Source organism: Embiotoca jacksoni, unplaced genomic scaffold (assembly GCF_022577435.1).
Source record: "Embiotoca jacksoni isolate LCO1_2020_lvr unplaced genomic scaffold, fEmbJac1.0.p SCAF_25, whole genome shotgun sequence".
Lineage (NCBI taxonomy): Eukaryota > Metazoa > Chordata > Actinopteri > Embiotocidae > Embiotoca > Embiotoca jacksoni.
Window position 1 is genome coordinate 3,455,736 of NW_027185376.1, and position 22,534 is coordinate 3,478,269.

At 44.5% G+C, this 22,534-nt stretch overlaps 2 protein-coding genes across 5 annotated transcripts in view; both read right to left on the reverse strand.

The window, feature by feature from the left end:
* Window positions 1-8,581, reverse strand: part of tmem108 (transmembrane protein 108) — a 49,725-nt gene extending 41,144 nt beyond the window's left edge. The window contains exon 1 of one of the 2 annotated variants that reach the window (XM_069159664.1): window positions 8,393-8,581. The gene's annotated coding sequence lies outside the window, so the exon portion shown is untranslated. Of the gene's footprint in view, window positions 1-6,913; window positions 7,722-8,392 lie in introns of those variants that run through there. The other variant, XM_069159662.1, reaches the window with a different exon arrangement.
* Window positions 8,582-8,855: 274 nt separating this feature from the next.
* Window positions 8,856-21,715, reverse strand: topbp1 (DNA topoisomerase II binding protein 1). Of its 3 annotated transcripts, XM_069159661.1 has the most exons (28): window positions 21,516-21,715; window positions 21,225-21,324; window positions 21,001-21,135; window positions 20,739-20,882; window positions 20,375-20,556; window positions 20,038-20,231; window positions 19,657-19,833; window positions 19,415-19,572; window positions 19,098-19,261; window positions 18,320-18,561; window positions 17,887-18,215; window positions 17,637-17,809; window positions 17,024-17,235; window positions 16,426-16,742; window positions 16,144-16,329; window positions 15,879-15,994; window positions 15,230-15,353; window positions 14,596-14,748; window positions 14,295-14,391; window positions 14,000-14,201; window positions 13,224-13,456; window positions 12,373-12,515; window positions 12,154-12,250; window positions 11,564-11,727; window positions 10,793-10,921; window positions 10,591-10,680; window positions 9,704-9,865; window positions 8,856-9,452 (listed from the first exon to the last, which is right to left on the reverse strand). In XM_069159661.1, the coding sequence occupies exons 2-28, from the start codon at window positions 21,309-21,311 to the stop codon at window positions 9,324-9,326; spliced, it is 4,539 nt and encodes a 1,512-aa protein (XP_069015762.1). In that variant the 5' UTR covers window positions 21,312-21,324; window positions 21,516-21,715; the 3' UTR covers window positions 8,856-9,323. The 3 variants fall into 3 exon arrangements, with proteins under 3 accessions (XP_069015762.1, XP_069015761.1, XP_069015760.1); XM_069159660.1 differs by having other exon boundaries at window positions 9,328-9,452; window positions 10,591-10,921; window positions 12,154-12,244; XM_069159659.1 differs by having other exon boundaries at window positions 9,328-9,452; window positions 10,591-10,921.
* Window positions 21,716-22,534: the final 819 nt, after the last annotated feature.

Consider the following 22,534-nt stretch of genomic DNA (forward strand, 5'->3'; position numbering starts at 1 on the left):
TGAGGAAGAAAACTGGAGAGAAACACGTGTACGCTGATGTGTAATTGGGGGAGACAAGTCCTGATGCTTTCGTATTTGAGGAGTTCTCCCAGAGGAGGTTAATGCAGTGATTACAACGAAATGTCAGCTCCCGTGACACAAAGGAAAACATCAGCAACATACTGCATCTGCATTCTGGTTTGCACGTTGGCTGCGTTCCAGTATCCACACTGCCATCCTAATTAATATGCCAGAAAAACATTTAGTATGTCACAATACAAAAGTACCAGGATGTCCAACTATTTTGCAGTCTGGCTGTTCTGAGTCACAGTCCTCTGTGGGGCGGATGATGGATGATACGTCACGTCGACTGAGACGCCGAGACAGTTGGTGGCGCCGATGCTCCGCCCACAAATGGAAGAAGTAGTACGGACTACAGGTTCCCTTAAAAAGTATGTACTGTTGCATGTAGTGTGTGTACAATTGGGACTTAGTACTTCATCATAAAAATGCGTCTTGAACTTTGACCCACTTTGTTGTTTGCAGTAGACAGAAAAAGGATGCGATTTGGAACGAGTAGGCTTCCTTTCACTGCCTCTTCTTCTTTCCTCCTCTTTCTTCCTTTTGCTGTATTCAGTACGCAGGGGTAAGAGCCAGTTGTAAAACCACATTTCCTGCGCTTTTGTTATAAAGGGCATTTCTTCCTCCTCTTCCTTCCATCGACTATATTTCCTTTTACCTCGCGTGACCCGGCCGAGGACTCGGCTCTCGCCTCGCAGAGCGCTGTCGACGAAGAGCATCAGCCGAGGCGCTCTTCAGCCCATCAATCAGACTCTCCGGCAGCCATGAAAACGAGCCATATTCGGCACGGAGAGAAAACAATGGTTGGATGTGCTCAGAAGCTCCTTTTTTTCCGCGGCTCCTCTTTTTCTTGGAATTAAAAAAGCTTGAGCAGAGGTAAGTCACGCAAAACAAACGCTGGTCTTGGCAGGTAATTATAAAAGTGTGTGATTGTGCTATTTGGAGAAAGAAATACTTCCCTTTGCAAAGCAGGGAAAGGTAAAGTAAAGATGACCAAGCATTAGAAGACAATGTAGGGCGAGTCGTTTTCTACTCGTCACCTCAATCCACCACAACAATTAGCTGCTGACAGTGACATAGCAGCCCAATAATAAGCTGTAGCGCGGTAGGAGGAGGGGGAGGAGGAGAGGGGGACTCTTCATTCCCGAGCATATGGTGCCACTTTAATCTACAGCCTCCATCAGACGAGTCTGGCTGGTAGACGAGGTTTGACTCGAGCTGAAATTAAGACGCTTCAATCCGAGATAAGAACGGATGACGCAGAACTGGAGCAACCGTGAGACTGGCAAGTATTCAAATGAAAAGGCTCTTTACGCCTTTTTCGGTGTCACGAGAAGTTCAGCGCTGATATTACAAATGTCAAGACAGAAGAAGTTACCAAGGAAACCGGAGACTAGAGCCTCTCTCGTTTCTTGTTGGTGCTTTTCTGAGATGATGAGAGGATGATGATTTGCTTCCTCGTTAGCTGCGGTGACAACCTGCCATCCATTGGAGGCTCTGAGTAATCCTCATAGGTGAGCCCGGCCTCAGACCCCGTAATCATCGGGCTGATACATGCTGGCATTGCTGCCCCCCCCCCCGCCCCCCTCCCTCTCATCCATCACATGACCCCCAGGGTCCGGACCAGGCTGAGTGTGCAGGGGTAACGCCTGTCTCCCCCAGGACTCCTTCTACGACTCCCACCAGGCCGTCTAATAATCCTATTACACCCAGTCATCTGCACGTCATTAACAAATGTGCTGATTGATCCTAAAACCAAGAAACCTCTTCATGCGTCTGGAGGTCGCCCAAAAAGGAGAACGCAACTCTCTCCGTGTTTCACTTTTCACATGCCGGCGTTACTCAACGTGAGCTTCCTCCTGGGCGTATTTTAAATAAAACAAATTTCTTTATCTGACAAAGACAGTTGGATTAAAGGCGCTCTCAGATGTTAACGACACAAACAAACACTCTTCAAATAGCATGAAGCAAGAAGACAAAGGGGTTGTGCAACTGGCTGTCAAGTTTAAAGGCCGGTGGAGAAAAAAAAAGAAGTTTTTTTATAGACTGCAGGGCTAAAGACTAGTTAAGCCAATCCTTATGACTTCCTTGTACAAGAGAACATGAGATTTTTTTTTTTTCAGCCTTTGCACAGAGCATTTAGTACATGACAAAAAAACAGTCCTTTGTAAAAGCTGCTGATTCAGTTTTATTGTCAAAAAAATAAATCTTAGTTGAATACTAAAGAAAAGTTACCATCATTACTTAGCTTATTAACATGCTTACATTTGCTAATTAGCAATGAATACAAACTATGAGGATGATTGTAACTTTTTAAGGTATTTGGACATAAATTTAAGTCCTAAAAGAACCGAAATTTTGACCTATAAATTGTCACAGTTCATCCTCAGGGGAACGTGAATGTCTGTACCAAACGTCACAGCAATCCATCCAATAACTGCGGAGACATTTAACTCAAAACCACAACTACACAAGGTGTAGCTAGAGGAAACGTTAGGAAGATCACAGAAAGTCATTGTGGATTCATCATCTGGGAACCATGAATAACTGTATAAGAAGTTTATACCAATTCAACCAGTAAAAACGGAGCTATTTCATAGAATAAGTGAAAACTATCAGTGGTTGGCAGGTTGGATACAAATTTGGGCCTTTTCAGAGTCATTAGGATTCATCATCTGGGGACCATGATGCCCGTACAAAAGTCAATACCAACCCTACCAGTAAATATCGAGTGAAAACAATGACTTGCTGGTTAAAAATTAGGACAAAATCATGAGGATGCATCCTCTGGGAACCATGAATGCCTATAAACGATTACATGGGACTTACAGACCAACCCAGTATCACCTCAAAGCATGTAATACACGTGCCAGTCCATTAGAGGGTAGCATGTTAGTGTGGTTGCCCCGTGTTGGCCTGAAAGTCCTTGCGGTTACGATTAGGGAAAAAAAACTCCACATTAGCATTACTCACCAAAACTACACCGCTTTACAGAAATCAAGGTTACCTACCCCTGAATTTAAACGAAGTTTGTGACTTGTCACGTGTTTCTAGCCAAAAGTGAGGCCAACCATCACAAAGATATTTACCGGCCTGTACAGACGGACCAACCAGCTTCTTGCTGTGACGGGGATGTTCCACAAACTATCGAGAAGCTTTTCCATCCGAAGAGCTCCGTCATTTTGCAGCGGACGGATTGTGTGGAACGCGAAAGATTTCAGGTTTAATCTCTCAAGTCTTTCATTCAACGCTAAAATAATATTCATGTGGCTTTTAGCTCTCCGGGGACTTGCTGTATAAGCTCTTTCAAATACCCCCCAAAACTCTCTGAAGCAACACTCCAAAACAAAATAAAAATAAAAATAAATCACCTTACATAACACATTTGCTGCAGCACCTCTGGTTTGTTTCACTGAAATGGAACCTATGGGCCCTTCTTTGGGCCCTTCTTTGGGCCCTTCTTTGGGCCCTTCTTTGGGCCCTTCTTTGGCCCCTCGGGTCCCTCTTGGCAGTGATGGTAACCATCAGTGGGTGGAAGTGCAGATTGGAGTGGCATGGCTGCAGCAGAGGAATGTGAGGAATTCCCCTTGTAAACACCTCATGCTCCAATGGTCCCTGCACTCTTATCTCCCCCCCCCCCCCCCTAGTACCCATCGTCCCCCTTTAATCATCAAGATGGTTAGTTATTCCTTACCAACCCCTCCCCGCTTCCTCTTCTATCTGCCTTTCCTGTGGTCTCTGTTTGCAGGTGGGTTTGCCAAGAATGCAAGTGTTTTGTTTACCCGAGGCGTAGTATATTATTTACTCTGATACCACCCCCCCCCCCCCCCCCCAACGGGCAAACAGAGCAGGTTCTGATCCTACTGTATACAGTACAATGGCTTTCAAATGTCAACACCTTGAAAGAAAAAAGGAGGTCGGGCAGTCCTGCTCGACTCATCGAGGCCCCTTCTGGTCCGATGGGAACACTCTTTAGCTGATAGCATCAAAAGTGGCTGTGGGGGAATTTTGTTTTATTTTTCTTCTTGGTTGAATAGCTTGCTTTTCAGCACCACTACACCCCCTCCCTCCCCCCCCTCCCCTCCCCTGTATTTCCTGTGCATGAGCCCCCTCTCAGCTTAAATGAAAGTCATTTTGAAAGCAGCTGAAGGGGCCTTTGTTAATACTGCATGGCATTTAGAAAACACAGGAAAAGAAACACAAGCTGCCATTCCTCCCCTCTTTTTTTTTTGACCCTGAGGTCAAAAAAAAAAAAATAAAAAAAAAAAAAAATCTCCTGTTTTGACAGCTTGCGGTTTTGTCAGGCTGGATGAAGGTGCGAAGTCCATCCTGAGTTCACACTGTGAGGCACGAGGGGCCGTGGTGGTGGTGGTGGGGGCTCTTACATTCCACCTCATGGTGTACCACTCCCTACCAGTCACAGTCACGAGGGACGCTTACTTACAAGCACCAAAACCCGCTCACGTTGTCGCCGTTCCCCCCCCCCCCCCACCACTTTCCCATCAGCTCGGACTTTCCGCCTGAGTCACAAACCAGATTTTTTTTTTTCCCTTTCCTGGAAATTCCCTGGTAAGTTTGTTTAAGAGAGGTCTGCTGCTCTGGATGGGATACACCATACGTTCCGGATGTTTTTCAGCGTTAAGGTAGACTTTTCGTGACCTTCCTGATAACAGATTGTTCAGCCGCTGACCTCCGAAAATTCCTCCCACTCAATAGGAAGGTGTTGAAATGACTGACAACAACTTCGGCCTCCGCCGTACTACAGTCTGCACATCAGAAAGAGGTGGCGCTGCTTTGTCTCGGTGATAATCTACGAGGGAAATCCTGCACACCCAACGGGGCTCGTGTCGCTCACTCGTGAGGTTTTATCTGGTTTTAGGGAGCTTGCAGCTTACAGAAATAAAGGCTTTCAAGTCCGTTACAGATTGTAAAACCCTCCGAGATGAAATTGAGATTTCGGTGGTATCCGCAGCGAGCACATGTTCTAATTGCTTTGTTGGTCCAATCAAGAGTCCAAAATTGAAATATATTCTGTTGAAAATATAATAAAACAAAGAAAAGATGCAAAAGAATTTAAAATAAATCATGGTCCCCAGAGGACGGCTCATACTGATTTCAATGATCTCTGAACTTATTTCTGTTGCACCGCGGAGAGGTTGACTTTTGAATATTTCAGTGAAACATCCTGATTCTTTAGTTTAGGAACTATTTACCTGTTAAACTAAAAAAAAACGTCAGTTGCTCATTGGACTTGCTGCTAATTGGCAAATGTTAAACTAAGATGGTCCAAATGGGGGAACAATTAACCCGCTTGAACGTTTGCACCTTGGCGTTGTCATTGTGACCGTGTTGGCGTGCTGATCTTAGCATTTTCCTGAAAGCAGAGCTGCTACCATGACGAATGCCTTCAATGACTAATCGATTATTAAAACAGATATGAAGGCGATTTCCATTGGATCTTCCGACGCTTAACTAATCGATTAAGTGCCTACTTTGAGTAGTATATTTCAGATACTGTACATAAACCTAATTTTTGCTTAAAGTTAACCTCAAACTCAGTAAGTAGATGGATAAAAAAACAAAACAGGATTTTGAACTATTAATGCCAACTGAAGGCCTGCTTTAAACAAGCATTCAAAATGAACTACCGCCTGACACAATTCATTTTTATGTCGCCTCTTATTTGCATTAAATAATTGATGAACAGCAGTATTACACATATCTCCTCTGGATGTACAACCTGTCCCTGAGCAACGTGCACAAACCATAAATGTCCTCATTAGTGTTAAGTGCTTTGCTCATATGTTCCCTAATACCCATTCACGGTATCACAGCATGTCAGCTCAGTCCGAGGAAGCTGTCAGCTACAGATGTCAATACCCCCCCCCCCCCCCCCCCCGCTGACCCCGCTCACCTCCCCCCACCACTGCACACATGGCACCGGAGGATTGTCCCCCCCCCCCCAGAACAAAGGAGCTGGGGGTGGAGGGTTCTGTGGAGAACAGGCAACCAAACATTCCTACCACAATGGGGGAGACTGCCCAGCAGGTTTAATTAGTACACACTTTAAACTGAGCTCCATACAAACCCACTGGTCCTCCAAACAAAGCTGAAGCTCCACACTCACACGGGGCTATTTGGGGATGCTTGTTTGTTCGTGGGGCTCGGAACATTTTTAAGAGAGTCTGCTCCTATTATGCGCTTTGTTGCTGCCATGTTTGCCTGAGAAATAAACCACTGGAAGGGCACTTGGGGCAGAGATCTTCAGGTTGAAGGATTCATGGCTTCCCAAGTCCTCGAAAAACTTCCATCAGCCCACAGCCAACCAACTGCAAGGGGTCTTTATTCTCTCTAGGAGTTAAGTGTCACCCAATGTCTAATGAAACACTCGAGGGGACATTTCTTTAATGGGACAAATTCATTTATTTTTCAAAGGATTTTTTTTTTTTTTAAGACTTTGGGGGCTGAGATCATCACAAAAAGTATCAACCAAAAACAAAATGATTCCTTATATCCTTTCCACTGAAACTGTAATTTTCCAGAGAACTAACTAACCAATCCAACCTGTGATGAAGACACACTCCGGTCTTGATCTCGTTCCCACATCATGCAATACATTACGGATGCTCGGAGCTGACAGGGTATCAACTGGGAAATGTTGCAGTGACATGTTCTGCAGCACTAACAGTGATTTGACGCTCAGACCTTCACGTCCGTCACCCTCACGCTGGATCTCAAACGAATCGGATGCTCAACATGATCAATAAGCAGAGGTATTCTCAGAGGAATCAATAAACCAGCCCGGAGGGTGAGCTGTCTGATCTGAAGCGGAGAGATAAACTGATGTACTTACCTATTACACAAGGTGCGCCGTAGCGTCGGGTACTTGGCGTATCCGAGAGAAACGCAAGCCCGGAGCCGCTGTGTCACACTTCACACCGTCCAGGCGCACATGTTGCCAGTCCCCCGCCGAGAAGTGTCAGAATCATGAGCCGCGAGCGGAAGCCAGTGGAGCCCCGGCAACGGACTGCAGGCGCGGATCGTGTCGTTGTGGGTCCCTGGAAAGCGACACAGTGCGTCCAGGAGTAGATGCGCAGGGCGCCACCCTCCGCCGGACCTCTGGACCTCTGCTCCCACCTTTTCTCTCTCTCTCTCTCTCTCTCTCTCTCTCTCTCTCTCTCTCTCAGCCCCCCCCCGACGCCGTAAACAACGGGACACGCGAGGCAACTATTCCGCCTCGAGGCAGCGTGATCCGCGGCCAGTGGTGACGAGACCGTGATCCGTGATCCGTGATCGCTCCTTAATACTCGGTGCGCAATTAAGAGGCGCGCAGGACGCCGGTGCCACCCACTACAGGAGGATTTCGTAGTGAGTGTACGGACAGGGAATTCTAATGAGGACTGCTGCAGAGTTTCCTCCCTGGTCGGAGAGTCGTGCTGAAATTCACTCGCTGTCCCATCAGCAAAAACCTTAAAGTTACCTTCCAGAAGAGCAGCGAGTGACGCAATGGCGAAACAAAGCGTCAAGGAAACTCAACTGTTGGCCACCGGCCAGCCGGCAGAGCGGGTTTTCAGCAGCCCACCTCTATGGGACACCTGTTGATTGGGAATAAATTAAGACATCCTCACCCAGTGGACACGCAAACCGACTAAACCGGAGTCAGCTGGGCAGTGAGACCTGAGAATCATATTACACCACTTCACTCCTGCAAAACCTTTCAGAGCTCTTTGTGCTGCAGGAACATCAGGCTGCGGGATTTTTTTTTTTTTTTCATAGATAGATAGTTCAGAGAAAGAACAGTGACAGGACACGCAACGTTTATGTGTGACGGTTGTTCAAATAATTGCAAATGCAAATATTTGATTGCATATTTAAAAAAAATGGTTTGCTCAAATCTATGATTTTTGGCTCTTGAACAGACAAAATTTCAGACAAGATTTGGGCTCCAAAAATCTTTTGTTGGGCACAAAATATACATTTTCATATACGCTGATACGTGAATAGAAAAACTATTAAATATCGTCCTGAAATGTGTCCTTTTCAAGGCCATACCTGTTATGACATCTGGGTCATATTTCAGGTAGGTATGAGGAACAAATATCATGGCTATTGTCTACTTATTTTTTTCAATTTATTGATCAATTAAGGATTTTAAATATAACAGTCTGAAAATCAGAGATGGAACTTATTCACAGTATGTGAGAAGGGGCACCGGGAACATTTCAGTGAAACACGCAGCAAAAAATCTTGTGAATCACTCCCATTGTTGAATAACTGACGTGACTGTGGGTGGAGAGGAGAGAAACTTTTTAAGGAGCCTAAAGCCACTCACTTGTTAAAGATCCTCGAGAGGCTCCTGCAGTCTGAGTCACGCTTCCCTCCAGTATCCTCAGTCAGGACAGGACGGCTCTTCCTCCTCTAATCCGACACCTCTCCAACAACAGCTCAACCCTGAGTCCGCAAGCTGGTCCATCTAATATGAGGTTAAACCACTTATCCGGCCATATGGGAGGGAACATGAGCCTCAGCTGGCACCCTGGTATGAAACAGCACATCGATGTACCTTCAACAGAGTAAACAAAATCTGGTGTTTACCGGCTGGGCAGATTAAAATAACCCCCCCCCCCCAAAAAAAAACAAAAAACAAAAAAAACAAACAAACACAAGTGGGTTTGACCAAAGTTTAAGAGAGAAATTTTAGAAGAAAAACAGTGAGGTTTTGACTTCTGGTTACCAAGTGAATAAGAGGAGAGACACAAGAGCCGCTGGCAAAAAAAACAACAACACAGTCCTCATAAATGTTGAGGCAGGTTTTATTTTGAAAAGACAAACAAAAATGTATCAATCATATTCAAATTCAAAAATGAAATTTGAAGCAGAAATACTTTTAGTTTAAATAAAGTGTAAATATGATTCCCAAGCAAAGTTATTAAATACATTTGAAATAAAAGAGCACATTGGAGTCTCATGTTCCTATCACAGGCAGAATGATTTCAATGATGATGTACTGCCCTCTACAGGCCAAACAATATCACTGCATCCAATTACAAAACGTGACTCGGCATTCTCCGGAGGAGACCATCATTGTGACATCCATCACAACTTCAGCAGCAGTGCATTGTATGGAAATAAAAATGCCGAATTACAAAGTCGATGCTACATTCATTTTATTTTCAAACAAGACATTAAAAAGGAAATCCTATTTAGTTTTTTTCCACAGAGATGCGAGTTATGACGCAGATTTTTTTTAGGAATTTTGGGTTTCAGTTCAGACGGCTCTTTTTAAGCTTGGGCGTCTCTGCTGCTACTTTACGTTTACGTGACGGTGTGCCGGAGGCTTCCTCAGAGGGATTCTCAGTCAGCTGGTACAGATCGATCGACGGGATTGGCTCCTTTAGGAAAGAAAAAAAAAAAAAGAGGCAACGTTATAGCAAAAAAAATAAAAATAAAAATCCCATTTTTGACATTTAATCCAGTACGGAGCATTCATTTCTTTCAAGAAAATATCATTTGAAATTCTGAGATACGTGAAACTGCCTTAGAAATTCAAAGTATCTCCCCCCGAGTTGACGTCTTTTAGCTGCTTTACAACAGTAGGAATATATGAGTAAATGTGACGATGCGTGTGAAGATCTCTGCTCACCTGCATGAGGTAGTCTGCGATGTACTCCGGCTTCAAGCACGTGACTCCCTGAGAGGCGGCCTCCGATACGTCCACTCTGAAGTCTCCAGGTTTGAGCCGACTGAAGTCCGCGAACAGGTGTGTGGTGTCTCTGTACGAGGACGGGGAGGGACTGGGCAGGACCTGCAGGGACAAATACAGGTGACGACTATTGTTTTACCGGGCATGTAGAACATTTTTTTTAATTTCAAAAGTCAATATTTTGTTTTAAAAAAAGAAAAGAAAGACGAAGAAGGGAAACTAGCCGGTTTTGTCTACTTCCAAACAATGTTGTTATTTAAACCTTTTCAATTAAATTAGTTTAAAAGAATCCTGCCTGTTTGCTTGACGGATTTTTATGGTCAAAGCTGAAATCCCTCAGATTTAATGATAATTGCTTCGGGGATTCTCACAGTGCTTTATAATCATAAAAAAGGAACACACACTTTTATTTAATAATACATTAATTAACATTCATGGAAAAAGAGCAGCGGCCCTGCTGTTTAGGACGTCTTCCGCTACTTAAACAAATTACAAGATTTTTGGGTGTTTTTTCACTTTGGCTAAACTTTTTCTCGGGGAAAATTAGATATTTGTAAAGATTAGATCTCCAAATAAATGCCACCTGACGACTGAACTAAATAAAACTTGGTTTGGTAAATAGCATGAAGAGGCCAAGTCTTCAATTTGCAGCTCATTTGAAGAGAGAGATGCTCTACCCGAGACTCTTTTTTAAAGAAGAAAAATGCTGTTGAAGCGCATTTCTCTCTGAAAAGAAAAAAAAAAGTTTCTCTCGTTTGAAAACCGCATCAGTCAGTGAGGATTAAATCGTGTTGGATGCGGCTCGTAGAAGAGAAGCAGCGAGGAACCTTCGCCCCGCCCGACTGCAGCAACCGCCTGAAGCCCGATTCTCTGCTCTGGTCGATGTTCAGCATGACCGTCCAGCCGCCGAAGGCTCCCTGAAAAACACAAACGCCCGTTCAGGGGAAATAAACGTCTCGCGCTCGACAGCGGCGAGCGGCGCCGAGCACGCGTGGCGGCGCCGTGGCCCGTGTGAGCCCGTACAGTCACCTCGTGTTCGGAGCGCCCGTGCAGCGCTTTTCTCCAGCGCATCGCGGCCGACGCCAGCCTCTTCTGTTGGGACGTGATGGAGGGCAGCGCCTCCAGGATGGAGCTGCAGCCCCACTCGTACTCATCCTCCTGGATATCGCACACATCATATGAAGACGTCAAATGTCATTCGGCGTTAAAAAAAAAAAAAAAAAAAGGTGCCGCAGATCAACGTGTGATAGCTCAGAAAAGGTGAAGTAACCTCTTTAAAAACCGTTAAAACCTTTTGTACTAAACTTAAAAACATGTTGTGTAGTTGAAGATGAGTATATGTATTTATCTATATGTATGTACAGTATATGAATTGTATACGCTAAACATGCGGCAAACCTTTATTGCAGGTTAATTAGCACTATGGTTTGTTTGTGGGGTGATTTTCTCTTCCAGAGTTTGTATTTCCTCTGTAATAAATAAGATCATTTTTTCGCAAACTGCTTCAGATTGTTGCAAAGTTTATTGTCAAAACTATTTTAGATTAAATATACAGAACTAAATCTGTCTGACACGGTCCATTTTAAAATGATTAATGTGGCCAATGGAAACCATTAAAATGGTCAGACGGAACAACGAGGACACGAACTGATAAGACACCGTTTTTTTTACAACTAAAAGATTTGAAACCTCGATATTTCCAACGTTGATACAATGATTAAACACCCCCATCAGTTTCCTCCGCTGCAGACACAATGAACCACCGAGGACTTGATCTTTATGTTTGCCTGTCTTCCCGACCTGAATGAAGAGGCCGGCGGCGCGACAGGCCTCCAGGTACCGGCGGTGCAGGATCCACTTGCCGGCTGCCATCGCTGCCAGATACTTCTCGTTACGCAGCGGCGTCCCTACGATGATGTGGGAGCAGCTGGGGTCGAAACACTGCTTGTCCAGGACGACACCGCCTACAGGACCAAACGGAGAGAGAGAGAGGGATATAGAAAGTATACATCATATATACTGCATCTGTTCAGGGTTTAAAGCTACAAACCTGATGATAAATGGCACGAAAATGTTCCCAAAATGGAGCTCCGTTGTAAAAAGCCAATAAGCTTCCCCGTTTGTTTTGACGTTTCTAACGTTTGTGAATTACGCGTTCGGGTAGAAATACACAACATGAATCATTTAAATTGCGATTCAGCAGTGAAACTCTGATTCGTACGTCGACGCCGGAGCTCGCAGCATTTTTGTCAGAGGAACGAATGTTCCCAGATCCCGGAGGCAGAGCTTCAGCGTTTTGCCATCAGGGATCATGTCCTCTGACTTCAGGCCTGTGATGTGCTGCAGCACGATGAAACCCTGTCGGAGCCCTAACGAGGCGGGAGACTCACCGAGCTCCTCTATGAGGTGACTGTAATCGATGCGCTCCTTAGGGCTGAGGGAGGACAGCTGAAATCTGGGCGGCTGCTTCTCCTCCTCTCGCTGCTCCTGAGAGACACAGACGACTTTTTTTTTTTTTTGCACCAGGAAGGGATGTGTTTTTGTTTTTTTTGCATTAAAGTCGCATTAATGCTGCACATTTAGTCGTTGGTGCACACGTGAAGCCTGACCTGCGGCTCCGGCGCTGCTGCGCGGCTGGCGAGAGGAAAGGCGATGCTCGGCGCGTTGGGAGTGAGGATGGCGTCTTCTGGCTCCTCCGATGGAGGCGTCACGAACCTCCGGGCCATCTGCTGGTCGATGACGTCACAGGCGGCTGAGAGACAAACAAGAGCGGTTGCAGTGGAATCAGTGAAATTTCATCACGCAAACTAACTCACTGGTTCAAATGAAACTCGGGTGTTTCTCCGTTGTTCCTCTTTTCTGCAGGGTGAATTAACGGTTTGGTTCAAATGAGTGTGGTGGCTTTGACCAAAGAATAGATGCATATAACGTCGTGTTTCTCGTCGTAAAGGGCTGTCTGACGGGGAGGCAAAGCAGTAAAAATATATATTATATATATATAGTGTACAATTAAACTGCTATGGATGTTTTTAGGTGGCGTTTTGTTGCGGACTCACAGCAGCACAGTGCTTCACTTATGTGCTGGCTGCTTCTCAAAACTGCAGACTTGCAATTTCTCATTATAAATCCATTCATTGTTTTGTTATTTGGTCATTTAGTCAAATGTAAATGGCGTCAAACCTTGTGATTTTAGACAAATTGCGTAATTTTTGTAAGACATCTGGTAAAAATCTTCACCGTTTGCAGCCTTATTAAACTGCATCTATGTCCAATGTCTACGTTATCGTTTCAGTCTAAATGTCTCAGACTAGCAAACATTACATTTCTCAGTAGACTCAGTTACAATTACAGCTGGCAGCTCGCAGGTGTAAACTATTCTCCACATTAGAGCTAGTTTATGTGCTGCAATTGGTTTTAATTGAGTGTAAATGTAAAAAAAAAAAAAAAAAACATCTCTCACCCATCTCCATCAGCTCCGAGTCGGTCATGGAGTCTTTGAAGTGAGGTCTGTTGTCGGCGGCGGCGGGGGGAGGTGGAGGCGCGAGGGGATCCGAGTGCTGCGACGGGCTGCCGGGCCACTGGAGGTTATCAGCCAGCTTGGCCCTCTCCTCCCTGGCAGTCGGGTCATCCCAAACTATCTGTTCACTCTGAGACGGCTCCGTGTTTACGTCCATAGCTGCGTGTCTGGAAACCCTGGAGTCAGGACATAAGGACATAAGGACATAAACATCTTGCAGTTTATTGTTATTGTAAAAAATACAATGAAATTAAGTTGGCAACTCATCAATTCATCAGCAATGAACAAGGTGAAAGATATATATATATTAAAAAAAAAACTAAGATAAAACAAGACATCACCATGTCATGAACAATAGACATGTGTAATAAATATATAAAAGAAAAAAAAACAACTCAGATTTTTACCCGGTAACGGCTCGCGACTGTAAACAATCACTCATCACATCTTAGATATGTCTAATGAAATGAGAGCATTCAGGAGTTGTTGTTTTTTTTGCACTCATCGCAAACATTCACTCAGCTGTCTCGGATTTTAAGTGGTAACTCTGCATGACGTTTAAAACAAACAAATATTTAAAACAAATAAAATCCCCCCCCCCCGTACAGATTTATTTATGGCACTACGACAGTCCTAAAAGTGTTGCCGGGTTTCTTATATCTTGCATTAAAGAGGATTTGTGTTTCCTAGTTTAAACATAAAAGTGGCATCCTCGCTACCTCAGAGCTTCCAGAGTTCGTCTGTTCCCGCTGCGTCCAACCCGGCTGCCATCGGGCGTGTGGGTCCCCGAGTCGGCGCCTCCCGATCCCGCCCGAGTGAGCCGGGCCGAGGTCCGCCTCCCCGTCGTCATCTTGGTGGCCGACATGATCTCCTGCAGCTGTCTCTGCAGGTTCTCTCTCATTTCCAGGGTCTCTGAAATACCTGGAACGGAAGACACAACCCACATGAATCCACCGTAGTTCAGCGCTGAAGCTCGGCGGAATTAAAAACCGACAGCCGGACAAACACGCCCACCGCTCCTCCCTGCGGCGTCGGTCGTCTCGTCTTGATCGACGCTGCCGTCGCTGACGCGACGCAGAGACGCGGCTTCTTCTGCGGAGTTCAGCTCCGACTGGAGGAAAGATAATTAAAGAGATAATCACACGTAATGAAATGAGATATCCCCGCATTAAAATGAGATACTTTTTTTTGTTTCGTTTACGAGACGTCGTAAACGACAAAACAGCATTGATTCCCCCGGAGAAATCAAGTCTAAACTGAGAGGAGGATCTAATCCTGCGAGGCCAGAGCTGCGACGCAACATCTGCAGACCCACCTTGTCGTCCTTCGTGATGTCTCTGCGCTGAGTCCGTGTCAGAGGCGGAGACCTCTGGGAGCTGTTGGGCACCTGGCTCAGGTTCAGGCTCATCTTGGGGTTGTAGGTGAAAGGGTACAGAGACTCGGCGACGTGCCTCTGCTCCTCGGCACACTGAGCGAGACGACACGTTCGGCTTAAAAGAGCTTTCGAAGTAATTCACCGAACGGACGATTACGAGGGGAAACGTAACCGAAACGGCAATTTGTCTTTAAAATTAACACATCAAAGCTGTTTTTAATTTGCTATTCTGTTTCTGTTGATGATGATGATGATGATGATGATTATTTTCCCTCCGGGCGAAGTGTTCTCAGAGAATACTGAATGGTATTACACAACAAAAATGAAATCCCAAATTACAGTGTGTCTAAATAGGATTTTATTCATCTTCCATAATACATAATCTCTTTAAAAGCTTGTTCAAGCGAGGGAGACAAAATATTTTTGCCAGATGAGGTTTCCTGCGGGTTTTTTTTTTTGTCGATCAATTGGTCCTGTGACAGACTGGTTTTAATGTTCGTGTGCGTGCATGATCAGTGAAATGCTTCCTGTCGCCCTCTGAGAAAAGGTTGGAGTTAAACTAGTGGAAACGTACCGCGTGCAGCCAGTGCTGGGAGACCACGTGCAGCCCTCTCTCCTTCACCCCTCTGTACTCCCGGTTGTTGTCCCCCACGCGGCCCTGGTAGACGTAGTGGGTCACTGAGTCGTCACAAGCCCACCTGAAAAACAAGTCCATAAAGACACGATTTGTGCTATTTTCATCCACATTCGTGGGAAGATTAAAGGGTAGTTTCGCACTTTTCAGGGCGTTCTTTGATCCTTTCGCGTTACTGTTCGTCGTAGTTATTCCTTTTGAAAGAAGTAATTTTAGTGCAAGTAATGGGGAGCAATTATTTATAGTCATTCAGTGCAAAAAAAAAAAAAAATACATTCGCTCAGAAAAGATTCAGCCAATCAGAAGAGAGGATCATTGATATCAATGCACCTTAATGACAAGAAACAGCCTGTTTTTGAAAAAGCTTCAATGAGATGTAAAACTACATCAAGATGTTTTTTTGGTACCTAAAACTACAAAAATATCTTCTCATAGATGTCAAGAATGCAAGTACAACACAGGAAAAATGACAAATATGGGACCTTTAATGAATAATGTAAATACGTTAAAGGGCACATCAGGATTGTTTTAAAAATGCCCTGGAAAAAAAAAAGCAAACTTAAGTGAAGTTTGTAAACGTGCTGAATACCTGAAGTCAGCTCCGAGCGAGGCGGCGACGGCGTTTAGTTCATTCTGCACTTTGCTCAGTTTCTTTCCCACGCAGATCACAACACCAGTCAGAGGAGCAGCTTCTTTCTCCGGCACCTTGCATAAAAAAAAAAGAAAGAAAGAAGATATCTCCAGTGATACAGTACACACTCTGTACTCCGTGTGCTGTGTAAAGCGTTATGTAATAATATATATATATATATATATATATATATATTTCATTGATTCTGACTATTATTGTTTACCACTTTCTCAGTTGTCTTTGTAAATTGGGGGCTCGCAGACACTTGCTGCATCTCGGAGACATTATTGCGGCTGCTGTTGGCCAGAGCCACCTTCAGGTTCCTGTTGACGAAATCAGTCAGCGGAGTTTCCACCTTCTCGCCTGGCTTCAACCTCCCACCCGGAGTTTCCAAAGCCCCCAGTGCATCCTAATTAAAAAAAATAAATAAATAAAAGTATTTAGATAATTATCTATCAAACGTCAATGTAAGTTCTAATTCTGCTGCTGCTCAGCGAGTCTCCACCTTGATGTTGAAGGAGGGCCTGAAGAGCTGGTCTCTGCTGAGGAAGCGAGACGGGGTGTCGAGCTGCAGGGAGGGCTCCTTCTGAAGGGGGTTTCTTCTGCCGTCTTCCTGGTTTTGTTTCGGGGTGGCGGTTTCCTCTCGGGGCTTCAACTCGTCCAACACGGAGCGAAACACTTTGCTCTGAAAGCGACCCAAATCCAGCGGTGTGACGGCCCTACCGCTCTGAAGACCCAGCAGAGGCAGCTCTGGAGATAAGCGAGCCGGCGGAGGCATTGATGGTCTCTGGGAACCGCCGACGAAACTCCCTTCGTCCCTCTCTGAGGAAGAGAAAAAAAAAAAAAAAATTCACACTGTGGCGATCGTTAAGCACTTTAAGCTGTATTTTTACTCAATTTTAACGTCAGTAAATTTAGCCAGGTCACTCAAATTAACCAGAGAAATCTATTTGACCTAAAACATCAGCGATATCGTCATTAAAACATACAAAGATGCCGTTTATATCGCCACGATTATTGTTGTTCTGACATCACGTCCAATGCAAAAGAGAAACAAATGACGTGCACCTAAAATCATAGATCACCAGAAACAGACGTCTGACCTGGTGAGGGTGGCAGATCCACTTGAAATCTCTTCTCGTCTGCCCTGCGGCCAGTTCGAGCAGACTCCAGTATCCAGTGCATGGTAACGGCGGGGAGCCCCCACTTCTTGGCAGCCTGGTACTTTGTGCCCTCGGGGGTCTGCAGCACCAGGTGAGAGCTGGCCAGCATGCCTTTCTTCTGGTTGGCCAGGCGCACAAAGTAATCCTGGACGCTGCAACAGGGAGAGAAGTGTCAACATCCCGGTAACCAGGAGCAAATCCAGCTCCAAAAATCTGTATATAATCGTACAAAAACAAACGCTTTTACAATGTCCATGCTTAACAATCTTGGTAATGCTATGAGTATTGTTACTACATTTTATTTTGTATGAAGGCTACACTTTAAAATTCATAATCTAATTATAGAGCACACAACAAAACAATAGAAATAATAAGAAAACAACGAAAAGAAACCCAAATAAAATGTATCTTTAATTTACAGCTGATAATAAAGCTATCAAGGAATAAAGCTTGTACGTAATGATACACCACAACACCAAATGCTTCTGAAGCACTTATTTATTTTGATCGTTTAGCCTAAATAAAACTACTTGTAAATTAAAAGTAATCCTACTCGGCTCCGAGGTGCTTGGACAGCTCCACCAGAGACTCCCGCTCTGCTCCGGTGAACTGGCTGACCGAGAGGATGCAATCTTTGAGCGGGAAATGTCCGTCCATCACAGGGACAGGGGTGAACAAAGGGTTGGAGGACAACCGCAGAACACACTCCTTCTCCGCACACATGGCCTGAAAAATGGATGAATAACGTGTATCATCCTCCACTCTACACGGGTCAAAAGAAAAAAGCCTGTCTGAGATCTTACCAGCCAGGTATCAGTGACCACCTCGTCCACTGTCGCCTCCACTGAGCAGCCCAACAGTGGGACCACGGCGTAGTCCGCCACGACCCGTGTGCGGCCCACCAGCACCCTGCCTCCATGGTCGGTCACCAGCTCGGAGAGCTGCGCTTCAGCTTCAGCACCAAACCCCACGAGGAGGAAACATTTCCCAGAAAACAGTCCCGCCTGGCTGGCTTCCTGCAGGGTCGACTCTGGTTCTGGTCCTCTGGAGTGGCTCGGTGCCCACGGATCAGGCTGTGGCTCCGCAGCTGTACTGATGGACGTCCTGCTGGTCCTCTCTGCTGCTGCTTCAACTGGAAGACAAAAGGAAAATGATAGATATAATCACCGGACTTCAAACGTCTTGTCTCCTCATCCGGTGCTATTTGTCGGCGCTGCCTCGTCAACAGACACTTACTCACTGTGGGGTCATCATCCATGTATTGTGACAGCAGCTCCTCCTCTGCTCTCTTCTGCCTGGGAGTGCCGGAGCTGGCAACAGTCCGGCCAGCTGAGGGACGGGAGTTGTTGCGAAGGGCCGGCACAGATAGAGCAGCCGGAGCGGGAGGCAGACAGTCGGGGTGGAGGTATCCTTCTTCTGGGAGCAGACTGCCTTTGGAGAAGCTGTCCAGCAGCCACTGCACCGTGACGACGTGCGGCCTGGGAAGAAGCATGCACTCAGTAACATGATATTTATCTAATATATGGTGAAATGAAAACGGTCCTCTTCACCTCCTCCTACTGCATCTCGACTGTAGTTTCCAGTCTCGTGTCATTCCATTGTGTTTTGCAAGCTTCTATTGAATTTACTTTGTGACTACATATGATACTGAACAAAAAATTCCTCCTTTAAGGACAAAGAATATATCCTGAAGTTAAATTTAAGACGGAACTTCAGTCAAATCTCTTGTTTTTTCTTTTTAATAAAGACATTTCCAGCTCTGTATAACATCTTCTATATATTTTGTATTTTCAACAGATGCATGTTGAGTGAAACTGTCAAATATAAGAAGCTTCTTAAATGACCAGCTCCATAATATCAAATTTCAAATTCTATCTGTACTATTCTTCATATTACACACATTTCTGTGTAATTCAGCCTAAACTATGTTGAAACAAGCCGCATCTTAAAACTTATATTTTAACTTAGGTGGACTGTGAAAATTATGAGGAGTATTATTCTCTGAAATTGAGACCTGTGAGTTGCTTTGAAGAGAAAATTCTTGAGGTCCTGGTCCAGCTCGCCCATGATTGCATGCGTGAGTTCCTCACTGGGCTGGTTGAAGCGCAGACCTCCCGCAGCGTTCACGAGACGCCGCAGCTTCTCCAGTTTCTTCCCGGGCAGGCCACACAGATACAGCTGCACAATGTTAAACACAAGAGAAATAAATCATCAAATAAACATTTTACAGAATCAACAAACTGTCACAACAACATGAATGAGGATAGCCAAATCTACGAAAGAAAACTGCCTTATTCGTTATGAAAAGAAAATTAGAGGCCGTCTGTTTACCTTGCAGCCGTCCAATAAATCATCAGCTGGGCACAGGGAGATGTCTGTGGGGTCTGGGGTTTCCAGACGGCTCATGGTGCTGTTGGTAACGGCCGTGTCGTTTACTGTCATGCTGGCATTGACAGAAATGTGGCTCAAGCCCAACAGAGATGGACCGTCTAGAAAAGAAAAACGTAACCGTTTATACGTATTAAAAAAATAAAAATTGTTTTAAAAGGTTTCACTATCAGTGTGTGGCTCACCAGCCGTCTTGCCGGTGACAGTCGGAGTAGAAGTGTGAGGTCGGGTGGTTTTCGACGCCGTGCGCTCCACAGTGTACCTGCTCTCATCCTGACAGAAGCCCTTCTCTATGCTGTCAAACAGCCAGTGCAGAGACACGCAATAGACATTCCACTTCCGGGCGCACTCGTACTTTTGACCTGCAACCAAATACAAGTACTCAGAACAACACTGATACCAGTGATGCCATCATATTCAAGAATACAGGTAGAACCAGTTATTGTTTTTATTTTATTTTTTTTAGATGTGTTGAAACATTTGTGTTGTTTTAACCATTTTCCTGTTATTGAGTCTTACAGAAGTATTTAATCTTAATAAATGTCCTGAAACGGCTGGTGTCTTACCTGTTGGTTCACTAACAATGAGGTGTGTGCACTCGTTCATTTGGAGCTGCCCGGTGTAGTTGGCTCCATGCTGCTCACAGAGCCTCTGGACCTCTTTGCGCTCGGTGCTGGTGAGGCCCGTCACACAAACAGTGCAGCCCCGCAGCACAGGGCACAGATAGTCCTCCAGGGGCAGGTCTGTATACCTGAAAAGACTGAAAAAAGGAAGAAAGAGACTTGGTGTTTTTTTTTACAACTACACAGAAAAGATTAAGATTAATGGGATGTTAAACCATGTACTGTTATCACTAGTGACTGTTGTGGAAATGACACAAGCGGGTTAATAAAAGTAACATACCTGTCCTGTGATTTCTCCCAGCAGGCTTTGACCCAGGAGGGCAGCATGATAGGTTTACCCAGGCTGGCAGCTACCAGGTATTTTTTGCTGCCGACCTCTCCTGCAATCAGGTGTGTGACAGACACATTTAGATCGAGGTAGACCCGTCCACCCATGAGCTGCACCAGATCCATCATCTCTGCCTGTAGAGCGACACACACATGCAAGTTGACACTTTGGCGTACAGTGTTGCTTAATTTGAATCCTTGTGACATTTGTTTGACCATTGAATTTATATATATATATATACACACACACATTGTATCAGAAAATGATTACCAGACACTAGAAAAATTCTGCAAAGCATGAAATACAGTGAACGAACCCGCATCGCTTTGTCCAGGCTGGTGCAGGAAATAGTGACGTCGGCCATGGCCATGTTGAAGACGGGCTTCTCTGCTTTGGGGACACAACGCTGCTGCTGCAGGCAGTACAACACCAGCAGTGGACTCACCACCCTGCAGCCGAGCTGTATGACAAATAACAAAGAATGAAAAAGAGAAGATCTCTGATAAGTCAACAATTTCTCAGTAATTCAGGATCCAGGTTGTTGTTATTGTTGTTTTTTTTGTATATTGAGTTAAGACCTTCTTGCAGTGCAGAAAGCCCGGAGTGGTGAAGCTGCTGAACACAAACAGAGACTTGTCCTTCTGGTCCATCTGCAAAACATCTTCATCTTCGATGGTTTTCACATACTTTTCAGACTGCAGCTCCAGAATGGCCTTCAGAGACACGAGATGAGACAAACACGAAGACCAAACAGCGAGCACAACACTAGCAGACAAGACTGAATCAAGTAGTGGGAGTTTACCTCGTAAGCTTTGACGGCATACTCCGTTTTGGGTTCTTTACTTTCCACAAACTTCACAAGGAAGACTTCCTTGTCCCCTTTAGACATGGTGAACCTGAAGCTGCAGAAATACCGAGAGAGAGAAGACGGGACATTTGTTACTGAGAATATACTCTTAACGAGACGTCTTGGTAAAGGTGCAAATACAGGCTGTGGGCTGGTAAAGACGTTGTACAGACAACATCAGCCTGCTAGTAACTTTAAAAAAGAAAATTAAAAAAAGAAAGAAAAGCTAAACTGAAAGCTACTCACCTGCTACTGACATTCAAACTGGTCTTTTCAGAAGTTGTATTTAGACGTTAAACATCCGCAAGAAAACATCCGCAATCATAGTATCACGAACGAACGTAAGTGTCAAATAAATTTATAGAAATGTTACGATCATTTAATTGTTATAATTAGGAGAAATTCGTATGTGGCCTTTTGTTGTTGATATTATTCGCGCCATTGGCGTAACTTCCGGTGTGACGTACTAATTTGACCGTGTGGAGACCGGGATGACTCTTTCGACAGATCCGCTGCTGGAACCAAAACATTCAATTTGTAGTTTGACCTTTAATTGAATTGTATTTATGTTATACATTTATTTAAAAGACTATTTATTTTCACATTTCAGTCCGTTTTACTACTTGTTATATCCTTTTACTCCATTTTAGTATATTATTTAACTTTTAATCAGCCTCTGGGTGTTTCATTGTTACAGATTTGTGTGATCTATGGCCAGCTTTTTCTGAGTTCCTCTGTTTCTGGTTAAATAATGTAATGTAGTCATTTATAGCTTTGCGCGTGTAGTTTTTTATTGTGTAAAGCACTTTGTGTTGCATCGTGTTTGAATGGAAAGTGGGTGAAGTGGGAGCGTGTAAAGAGAATACTTAGTTGGTAGGACATGTGAGGCGAGTACAGACTTTCTGCCGGGAGCAACGTATGACTCTTATATCACCATCGAAACCCAAGTAGTGAGTATGTGAGGACGGACTTTCTGTCAGGCTGCAAGATAAGTTTGACACATGGTAGGTCCACATGGAGGCACGACCAGGTACAGGAGGTTGAAAAAAATTAACTTTTCAACAGCCATCGTTTTTTTTTTCTTTTTAGAAAAGGTGTAAGTTGATCTTTCTGAGGCTTTTCAACACCTTAACATTAAGAACTACAAAGATATTTTAAAGTGCATAAACAAATTTATGATAATATACTATAATATTAATAATAATACAAATGAAAATATAAGCAGAATTAAAATAACCAAAAACTACTATTATATGCTCAGTCGC